At 37.4% G+C, this 11,507-nt stretch overlaps 1 protein-coding gene across 1 annotated transcript; it reads left to right on the plus strand.

Annotated features, from left to right (window-relative positions):
- The first annotated feature begins 408 nt into the window (after positions 1-408).
- Positions 409-9,081, plus strand: LOC141605606 (uncharacterized). The gene is made up of 10 exons (XM_074424450.1): positions 409-531; positions 2,819-3,085; positions 3,411-3,514; positions 4,406-4,588; positions 4,688-4,796; positions 4,896-4,930; positions 5,031-5,183; positions 5,627-8,112; positions 8,500-8,568; positions 8,675-9,081. The coding sequence occupies exons 3-10, from the start codon at positions 3,447-3,449 to the stop codon at positions 8,722-8,724; spliced, it is 3,153 nt and encodes a 1,050-aa protein (XP_074280551.1). The 5' UTR covers positions 409-531; positions 2,819-3,085; positions 3,411-3,446; the 3' UTR covers positions 8,725-9,081.
- The last annotated feature ends 2,426 nt before the right edge of the window (positions 9,082-11,507 follow it).

The raw sequence follows: 11,507 nt of genomic DNA on the forward strand, positions 1-11,507 counted from the left end.
AAGACTAAGGCTCTATTTGGCAAAACTGCCTGAAAAGGTAGCTGAAACCTGAAAAGGTAACTGATAAGGTAGCTGAAAATTAGGAGCTGATAAGGTAACTGATTATATAAAAATGTGTTTGACAAACTAGCTGAAAAGGTAGCCGATTTTGGTAAAATGACGTAAAAGGATATGAAAATTATTTAATATTATAGAATAAAGGGGTATAAAATGGAAAATAAGTCATTTTAGGTACCTGATTTCTCAAATGCTACCGGAAGTAACATTTTATTTCAAGTACATTATTTGACCAAATAAGCTACTTGCCAAACACTCATAAAAAAATCTTTGATCAAATAAACTATCTGAAGTATCCTGCTAAATAGAGCCCTAACTACGGGGTATATGTTAGTTGCGTGAGTGCTACCCGAATCAATCAATTTAAATTTAAAGCCCCCTCTCTATCTCTCTCTCTCTCTCTCTCACTACTTTCTCTAAAATGGTAGGAGAGTTTGAGTAAATGTGAATACTAGTGTAGTGAAAACTGAGAATGTGGTCTTTCTTCGACTAATAATCTCCGGCGGCTTTAAACGTTCAACCACAGTTTGATTTTGACCCACCTTGCTCCAACTGTTACGATTTCTCCAAATCATCGTAATCCCCAAAAATTTCGGCCTTTCTGGCTTTTATGTTGTTTATGATCATTTTAAACCTCAAATTATGCACCTTTTCCCCAAATTTCTGCGATTGAATTTCACTTTTTCCTGTGAAAGCTCAGATCTTTGCGTAATTTGATAGGCTTTCTGGGCTATTGATTTGAAGGCTTGATTTCAAAATCTCAATTTTCGGTTAACACAGCTGTGTGTTGGCAAAGTTGTTGGATATGTTTGGAACTAGATTCGAATATGCAGAGGAATCGGTTCTCTCATCTTTGCTTTGTTGTTCTGATGTGTTCTTGGTTTTCTATCTTATACTTGGGTTGCCTAGTCTATGCGGCTGTTGGTCTTCGGGGGTTGACTGTAGTTTTTTCTTTTGAAAGCAGCAACCTGACCTTCTTTGTTGGGGATTTTGTGGTGGTGTCTGTTTACACTGTGGTCGAGCGTTTGATGAAGGTGGTGTTGTAGGGTTGGTGTTGTGTGGTTGGTTGGTTGTAGTAGTTTTCCTTTCTTGTTATTCAAAGCTCTCTTGCCTTCCTTCACTCTGTTTTCTGTAAGTTTCTCTGTTTTCGTTTTTTTTAAGAGTATCCCTTAGTTGTTAAGCTATGAAGTCCTCTGAGTTTCTTGAATACTTTGTTCTTTTTTATGGTAATGAGAAGTTGTCGGATGAGGAAGTTGAATTTCTGAAGGTCCTTACACTGTTGGATTATTTGCCTTTTACTCAAATTCAAGCCCTTAAAGATTTTGGTAATAATCTCTTTCGACAAAATCAGTTTGCTGAAGCCGGTGATTGTTATGATCGGGCAAGTCGTTTACTGAGTTCGGCTGTCAAAGACAAAACCGTGCTTGATTTAAATTCATCTTTATCGCTCGCTGTTTCTTTATGTTTAAATTTAGCAGCGTGTGCGAATAAGCTTCAAGCTTCTGAGGTGGCTTTGACATACTGTTCTATGGTTTTGAATTTCTTTCCTCGCAATGCTAAAGCTCTTTTTCGTAAGGCGGTTGCCCTTAGAAGATTGAACAGGTTATCAGAGGCATGTACTACTTTGGAGGAGGCCAATTTGATTGAGCCTCATAATAAAGATATTATCCACGAGCTGGAAGCCGTAAAGCAGTCTCTGGTAAATAACAAAAATGGTAAGCGTGTTGTCGTTGAGTCCGTAGATGCAGAAGTTGTTCGTGCAGGGAAAGTGTTTGTTTCTTCTCCCCAAAATCAAGTTGCTGAAATGGTGGGGAAGATGGTTGAGACGGTAACTTGCACATCGTCGTCATGTTCTGAACCTGCTGTGAAAGAAAATAAGCTCTTGTCGCATAATAGTTCATCAGATGTACCGATGGTCTCTCGATAATGAATCCGTGCCGATGTGGCCTCCGATGTTCCACAGTCCGTAATTCTTCTTCATCAACTACCTTAAAATCTCGTCAGTTCCGCTTCACAAACAAGAAGCGACCTCATAATACCCTACATTTATCATCTCAAGATTATGATAGTTTGTTACATGGCACAAGTTTGGGTTTTTACCACCCAAGGTCCATGTCTTTTCTGAGGGTTCGTACCCTCATCTCTAAAACCATCCAGACGGGAACTCCCCATGACGATCTTCATGGGACAGCAGAAGTTCCCACCTCTTCTCCTACACCGGAGAACTCTTTACACATTGATAATATTGCATCTGACAGTGTTGTGTCAGTTAAGGAGGAGGCTGACATACAGGTTGATAAGAAGACTCGGCTTATTTCAGGCTACCCCTATCCTACTAAGATCTCATCGGACCAGTTTGGTTTTGCTGCAGTTAGGGATCTTTCACTTGCCAGAGCGGGACATATTGTGCACCAATACCGCACTAAAGACTCCAAGGGCTGTGCTTCGGCCACGTCTAAGAAAAGAACTATGTTTTCAGCTTCTTTTTGCAGGTACACCCGCACTTCTGTTGCTGTTACGAGGAGGAAGCGGAGTTATGTCCACCTTATCGAGTTTGACGATCATTACCATCCACCGTTCAAGAAAATTCGCCTAGTCTCTTCGATTAGAACTACTTGTACTTTTTCTTCGGTTATTTGGAGGTCAAGTAGCTTTGGGGCTGCTTATGCCCCTTCGTTTGTACTTTGAAGTAACCTATGTACTCTCTACTAGTTTTAATTTATAAAGTTTATCGTTGTCAAAAAAAAAAAAAAAAACTGAGAATGAAAAGAAGACAACAAATCTCAGAAAAATAAATAAAAGAGACAAAGCAGGAGGAGTGAAGTAATGTGGTGAGTAGGACGGAGTAAGTAAGCTGAAGAACACAAAAACCACATGTACTGAGAGCTTGAGCAGTGGAGCTTGAGCTTGATTCTTTCACACAAGAGATCTGACAACTCTTTCTCCATCCTCATTCCTCTCTCTCATTAAATCATAAACCATAACCCACTTCTTCTGACATTCTACCCCATTTCCCTTCTTCTTACAGGTTTCTTTTCTCTCTTTACCTTTTTTTTTTTTTTTTTTTTTTCATTCAGGGTTGACCCTTTTCAATTCACATTTATGTGTCAAATCCAAAATGAGTATATCACAAATTCTCATTTAAGACCGACACTATCCGTCTTAAAGCTTTTCTATTCTTGTTTACCCATTTTCTGTCTTCCTATTTCTTTTGTTTCTTTGTTAATGATGATTTTGATTAGGAGATGGGTTTTGCAAGATCTCAACTATCATGGATTTAGTTAAATAAAAACAATTAATTTAACACCCTTTGAACTAGTTCAAATCTTAATTCATGTTGTTAATAATTTCAGGTTTTGTGTTGAATATCAATCATCATCGTCATCAAAATGGAGACTGAAATAGCAGCTGATGCAACATTTGAATATGTCATTTTTCGGATTTTGCCCGAAAACAGGTTAGAATTTCTCAACCATCAAAATCAATTCATCACCAGCCACTCATAACTAGGTTAAGTAGGAAGGGAGACTAAGACTATTTGCCCCCAATGCTCAATTGTTTATTAATTTGTTGTTTCAATCATTATTTGATGATTATATTTATGATCTGTGAAATTGGGGGTGAAAAGTTGCTACATAATCTTAATGGATTTCTTTCTTTATTATTAGAATGTTGCAATTAAGAGTAAGATTTATGTTGTTGTGGTCTGTGGGGTCACACCGGAAATTCATTAACAAATCTTCCCACCTACTTACTAGCTTTATGTTATGGAGGATTGGAGGCACTCTAACCCTCAATTTAATGTCTCTGTTTACTCTTCTATTTTTAAGGTCTGCTTCCTCCCAACGGTTGCTTTCACTGAAAAACTCATTTTTAAAATATAACTAGTCGTCTCTTGCTACAATTGTTGCTTATTATTGCAATGTAAACGGTTTAAAGGTTTGCAAAACTGCCACCATGTTCACCACCCAGAAGCTGTTTTCCTCCGGAGTTTAAATCATTAGAAAAACAATTTCTTAAATGTACACCAGTTGACTTGCACCGTGGTTTACATGTTTTGGGTATTGACTACCGATTTTCTTTAACAATTCACTTTGTTTGCACGTTACGTGTCCAACACTCTGACATTCTGACACAACGTGACACACCTTCGTTTTAGGCAAAAAATATGAATTTTTTTCACTAATAGCCGTGTTCAAAATTCTCATATTGCATTGTGTCTGCAGCTGAGTCATAGTAACATAGTTGATAAGTGCTTTGAGCCTTGAGAACTACGAAGTATTTTTTTTTCTTTTGAGGTGTCAGCCATGAGAACTATAGTCAAACTGAAAGTGCTCTTTTCGATCAGGTATGAAGCATGTATCTCTAGTAGTGAGAAAGAGGAAAGGGTGGGATATGGCCCTCTTGATCAACTTCTCGAACATGTACCCAGCATTAAGGATCAAATTGCCAATGGATCATTGGATAACTTCAAATTAGAATTACCAAACACTACTGGTCACTTATGTTTCGCAAAAGCCACCTTGATGAGGTTTGAATCATTTTTTTTCTTTTTCTTTGACATTTTAGTATTTTACACGAAAATTAATCTGGATTTTTTTTCTTAAAACAATAAATGGTGGAACGGCAGGTATCTCAATATAATTAGTTCATCTGACCTAAACAAAGCCATAGCTATCGGTAATGAGATGTCTCAACTAGAGGAGGCGAGAAAGTTTCACCTTTCATTATACTCACAGGTGAATATTGTATACCCTTTGTATTTCCCATGTACTTGATTTTGATTATTGTGTATTTGGCAAAATAACACATCACATGCAATATTTGGATGGCTGCAGGTTGAAAAGGGGATCACATCATCAGACACATCAAAGTAATGACACTGGACTTTTTCGTATCATTGTTCACTAATTTAGTTCGGTTGTAGATTTTTTTTGCCATACATTTACTAAAGTTAGTGTGAAAATTTGTAGGAATGAGCTACTTCGAGCTATGAACTCCAGACTTGCAGCACTTACAGAAGAATTAGCTTCAGCTGTTAATCTATCTGCTGGAACTACCATCTCTTTTAAAGAAATGACGGATTTGCAAAACTGTTGTCAACATTTTGGGGACGTGAAAACCAGGTATCTCATTCAACTCCTTAATCCTTACAGAAATAGAGCGCACTTTTTCTGTTCAACTCTATTGGAGGTTTTATGAAGTTTCAGTTATCTTAATTGCAATTTAGCTTCATGAGGTGACATAAACAACAACATTTCTCCAATACCTCAAGGGATCTTGTAAATGGTGTTACAAGGGGGTCTGATGCATGTGACAACCTGACGCATGCGCTATTAGCACACGAAGTCTGTTTACAGATGACCAGTGAATTGTATAGACTATGCAATTCACGGGTCATCTGCGCAATAAAACGTAGCTCAATTAGTTGAGTGAGTTATTTAGCTTTATTCCATCATAATATTGAACCGCAGAATATTGAGTCTTTAGATCCATTTGATACATCAAATAGCATACATATCAAGTTCTTATGTTATGTTTTGCATGATGTTTGACTATATATTTCCAGAACTTTGATCACAAAGTTGTCAGAGAAGAACCCAAAAATTCAAATAGAAGGCTCCTTGGATAAACCAAAACCTTCTGTCCCATTTGTATCAAAGAGTGACTATGCAACTAAGTCAGACGGAAATCCCCAGGTGTCAAATCCTGTAATAGCTGTTAAGTATAACGCATCTCCAGCCAAGGCTGCTGAAATGGAGAGGCATAACTCCTCAGAGAGTGATGCATCATCATCTTTCTCAAGTGAGGATGATCAGCCACCTGCTGAAAGAAGTCGAACTATGGCACGTTCTGCTTCACCCAGAAGATCAGCTTCTCCAATGAGAAAAGTCCAAATTGGGAAGTCCGGGTCCCGCCGGACACCAGCTCTAGCTATTAGGAGCCTTCCGTACTTTCCTCCCCGGGAGAGGATCTCATCCCATAAGGACTCTGAAAATGACAGTGATTCCGAAGTGGTTGAGGAGCCAAACAAAAAGACAGAAGTTAATGTAACTAGGATTAGTGTTCAAGATGCTATCAGCCTTTTTGAAAGGAAGCAAAAGGATGACATAGTTGACGGACAAAAAAAGTTGGTTAATGACAATTCTTTAAATTTGAATAAGGCGGTTTTAAGGAGATGGAGTTCCGGGATGAAGGAGGCTCAAAAGTCAAATCAGAACACACAAGAGGATGCGACATCAGAGAACAATGCCAGCTCATTTGAGGAAGACACACTTAGGCATGCAGAAGCAAAACCTGATACCATGAAAGGTGATATGGAATCAAATGGAAATGTTGATGTTGAATTGAATCTCGACTTAGATAATGGGAAGGAATGTCAAACAGATGAGACTGGTGAAAAAGTAGATTCAGTTGAATGGAGTAGGCAAAAGGAAGCTGAATTGAACCAAATGCTGATGAAATTTGCTCAATATAATCTGAGCAACCCAAAAAATATAGAATCCGATAGTATCAAGAACCCTGATTCTCGCTTGCCCAAGAAGGGCAGAGTTAATAATCATCTAAATCAGGGAAAGATGGAAAAGGATGAAACACTTAAAGGGGAGATAACTGGAAAGAAAGTTGAGAAACAGGCAGATTTGTTAAAGACAAAGAGGAAAGTTGTAGAAAAGCCGAAAGTTGAAAAACCTTCTGTGAAGTCTGCTTCAAGCAGAGCTTCAATTGTTAATTCTTCAAGCAGAATTCCAAATGTCATGAAAAATACACCGATGTCATTGAACTCCAAAAAGGAATCACCAAAATCCGATGTGTTGAAGAGGGCTCCTTCTAAGCCTTCTCTACCTGCCACTAGGAAGTCGTGGCCATCTACACCATCTCCAAGAACCTCAGCGACAGTCTCTGCTAAAATCTCAACAGGACCGCCGTCTGGGATTATAGCATCACGTCAAAAGTCCCAACCACCAGGATCTGGTCAGAGACTGCCATCATTAGCATCTCGTCAGAAACCACCATCATTAGCATCATCACCTGTAGTACGGTCAAGTCCCAAACTAGAAAAAAGTCAGCTCCAGCAGAAAGATGTCAAGAAATTGCAGGTTGATACAAAAAAGAACTTGCGAAAAGTGGAAGATAGTAAAACCCGTGTACTATCAAAAAATGGAAAATTGACGAAAACAAAAACTGCCTTGGCCGTTGAAGAGGAAGGAGCTGTTAGTCCAGTCAAAGCAGTTACACGAAAGAAGGGAACGAAGAAGAGCAGTGTGGTCCCAATTGAGCCAAAGCCACCTAGTCGTAAGGTCTCTGGGAGCACCCCAGTTAGCAGCCCTCTTAAAAAGACCGAGATTTCAGTTCAGGCTGAGCAAACTGTGACCGAGTGTGAAAATTCTGTTAGCTCTCCTTCGAAGAATGATGGGACTTTAATTTCTGACAATGTTCGTCCATTGGAGTCCATGCAAGCATCTGAGGCTCAAAATGATGATCTTGAACTAAAATCAGTACTGGAAAGAGAAAGTTCCGAGAACGAGAATGTTCAAAAAAATTCCATTGAAGCGCGTGTTAAAGATGATGACCCTACTGAAAGGCTGCTAGATTCACCTGGAGAGATCCATGAACCAGTCATCTCACCAGCTGCATGGGAGGAAAGCAACCAACAAGATCCAACAATTCTAATTGGAAATGGGTCTTTAACAAATCCAGTAAATCATGATATAGTGGCTTCATCTGGGACCCGAGTTCGTCATTCCCTTTCTCAAATGCTTCTTGAAGAAAGTAGTGAACCCGATATTATTGAATGGGGAAATGCTGAAAATCCTCCTGCTATGATCTATCAGAAAGATGCTCCAAAAGGGTTAAAGAGACTCCTTAAGTTTACCCGAAAAAATAAGGGAGAAACAAATGGATCTACTTGGGCAAGCCCATATACTTCCGAGGGTGAAGATGATGGAGATGAGTATAAAAGCCTTGGTAAAAGAAACTCAGACAATCTGCTGAAGGTTGCTCTCCATTCAAAGAACCATGGAGAAGGATTTCTGTCAGATTCAGAACCACTTTCTGGTATGTTCACTGACAGCAGTTAGAAGTAGACACAAATTTTCCTTGTACATTACATAATTCATTGTTTTCTTTGCAAAAGCACAGTACCTATGTTACTACTAAATAAATTTGAAATATCTCAAGTTTTTTTTTAGAAGTAAAATACGTTCACAAAAATATCCTACTAAATATTTCATACACACCCTATTTTCTACGTTCCAATCGGGCCTCCCTTATTAGAATTTCAAAAAATAAACGATGTAGTTGTTTAGGTTGGGTATAGATGCCATACTCATATCCTTAAGTGTTCCCGTGTCGGACACAAGTATGGGTCCATGACTGAAGAGTCGAATTAACATAGATAATACCTTATTCGGTTATTGATTAACCTATCAATTTTGTTTCCAGCACGTTCAAATGCAAGCAATAGCTCAGCTCGAAGTTCAAGCAAGTTTCATGATGGGCACACTTCAAAAGGTTAGTCACATATGACAAAAATTCATTCTTTGCCTTGTAGTTGTAGTCTTGTAGATGATGTCACTACTGGGTTTGATTCCTTATGTTCATTTCACGATGTTTTCAGGAACAAAATCTTTCTTCTCTCTGTCAGCTTTCCGTGGCAACAAAAGCTGAGACCACTGGTCTGCGAGTGTCAGGGAATCGTCATAGTTGTGTGTGGTCTTCCTTCATTGTGTGTTTGACTCCTTGATTTGCTCAGTTTTTAGCTTGTGCAGTTTATCGAGTATGTATCAAGGATCAGCTGTCTAATGTTCTTATTCCATTGCATTCTTCTGGAATAATCACATTTCTAAAGTTGATTCAGAATGTATATGCAATATGTAGAGCGAGCAGGGAATATCACCTAGGTTAAAGCACTAACTTTGTTGTAATCAGTTTTTACAAATTGATTTATTATTCATGTAAACTACCTTAATATGTAGTCTATGCTAATTCCATTTTTCATCTTTATGATGGAAAACATTGCGACAATGCCTCTAAAACTCTGAATCTCGCTGTTGTGGTTGGGGTGGATCTAAACTATTACAACAACATTAGAGCCTTAATCCCAAAATGATTTGGGGTCAGCTGACATGAATCATCCTTTAGAACCGTCTATGAGTGAACACACCTCAAAAAGCGAATAGAAAAGGGAAAATGAAAAACCTTTCGAAAATGTAATGGAAAGTTGAGGTAAACTTACAGGTTTTAAAACCGAATTCCGGATTTTTTTTTATAAAAACTTAAAATTTAAATCTAGAGAAAAGATTAAAACGATTTTAAAAACCGAAATAGAATTAAGAATCCGGAATGCCTTAAAAGTAAACCAAGTAAAATATACTCCCTCCGTACCACACCAAAGGTAACGTAGGGAAAAATGGAATATTTAAGAAAAAGTGGAAAAAGTAAGGGTAAAAAGGGAAAAAAAAATGGTGGGGTATGTAATGGTGGGTTTAATTGTGGGTTGGTAGGTGGGGTATGTAATGACATTTTGTGTAAATATCAAATAGGTATAAGGATAACTTGGTAATGTTGTGGGCCAAATAAGGAATGTTACCTTTGGTGTGGTACGTCCGTTTATAGTAAGTGTTACCTTTGGTGTGGTACGGAGGGAGTATAAGAAAGTGGTTGGTAAAAAAGTGTAATAATGTAACACCCCGTATTTTATTAAGTTGGATAAAATTCTTTTAATTGCTATTTTGAATTTAATTACATCATTTAACGATTTATATATATATATGCTTAGCTAATTAATTAATTTCATCATAATTCGATACGTTAATTTTAATAATCATTAATAAGTTTATTTAAAGTTAGTTCGAGTTTATTGAAGTTAGTTCGAGTTTATTTATTTAATAATTTCCGTTTCTTTACGAGTCCTTATGAAAGTTGTTTTAAGTGAACCCGAGATGGATTTTGGGAACAAAACCGTCCAATTAGCTATTTTGAGCTTATTTCACTAAATTAGCAATTTTTATTAATATCCGTTAGTTTTGTAAAAATCGCTAATAATTCCGATTCAAGCTGATATTGTATTATTTACGTTAAGTAGCTGAGTTTATTTTATTTTCACTCATTAAATTTATTTATTATTGATTTCGTTTTATTACTGAAACTTTTACTAAAACCGATTTTATTAACTCGAGACGGTTTTAAAAACGAGCGAAATTACTTAACGATGAAGAAACGTCGTATAATTAGTAGCTAGCAAGCTAGTGGTGCTCATTATTATCATTCCTCACGTCTTCTTCCTTTCTTCTATTTCCTTCTTCTCTGTTCTTCTTTTTCTTTCGTTTAAATTTTTGTCTATAAGTCGTCCTGATGCTCCGTTTCTCATCCGTTTTCAATGATTTTTGTTCCATAGCGCTCCTCTCGTCGTTCTCGTCATTCCGATGTAAGTAACATTCATTTTCGTTATGTATTTCTACAAACCCAATTTATACTTTCAGCTTTATTTATTATAAGACGGTTGTAGATGCTAAGATAGACGGTCTTGTATAAGATTTGTTAGTCATAAATGATTAGTTCAATCGGAAAAAGGTAACAATGATAGGTTACTCAATATTACTTGTAAAATATGTTTATTTCGAATGCTGGTTAGTCTGTTTTATAATTGAGACGGTGTATAATTATATATAGGGATCCTTATGGATGTTAATTAGTTTGTTGTATAGTTGAGACGGTGTATACTGATATGTGGAGATGATTGAGACGGTGTATACTGACCTCTAAGGATCATTTGGGATGCTAGCTAGTAAGTGGTATATTTAAGACGGTGTATGCTGACATGTAGGGATTGTTTTGGGATGCTATTTGGGATTTTAACTGCGATTGTTTTGTGTCTAATTGTAAAAAGGGGGCTGTGAGATGATCTTATACTTGGTTTTGGTCATTGTTTGGTTGGTGGTTTGAGCCAACTTTCTTATTTCCGTCTGGCCCAGTATTATGGGGTCAGTGTGGTGGCGGGTTGTGAGGCCGGGTATGGTTTGCTCGTGAAGTCGCGTTTAGGGATCGCTCAAACGGTCCAAGAGCCGTGGCTATGGGTGCTCGTAGTGTAGGCTTGGGTCATTTAAAATATAATTAAATAACCGTCTCTTATTTTATATAACGATAATTCGTTAATATCGTCCTTTCACATAATTATTTTAGGTGGCTCATATGTGGTTGAAGATGAAGAGTAATTTTGGGTTTTAGAAGCTTTCTCAAGGGTTATTTGCCTTTTTCTAGCTTAAGGTAACTATTCCGAGTTACTCGACGAATTAATGTCACATTAGTAGTTAATGTTGTGCTTGTTGTTTGTTAAGTGTTTAGGTGATTGATAATGTGTTACTTTCGTTTTTCACATGATAGAAATTGGAAATAGCATGAGAATAATATTGCGATAAAATTTGTGATTTGGGCCAAAGTAGGCCAAGACT

The sequence above is a fragment of the Silene latifolia genome, chromosome 10, assembly GCF_048544455.1.
Source record: "Silene latifolia isolate original U9 population chromosome 10, ASM4854445v1, whole genome shotgun sequence".
Lineage (NCBI taxonomy): Eukaryota > Viridiplantae > Streptophyta > Magnoliopsida > Caryophyllales > Caryophyllaceae > Silene > Silene latifolia.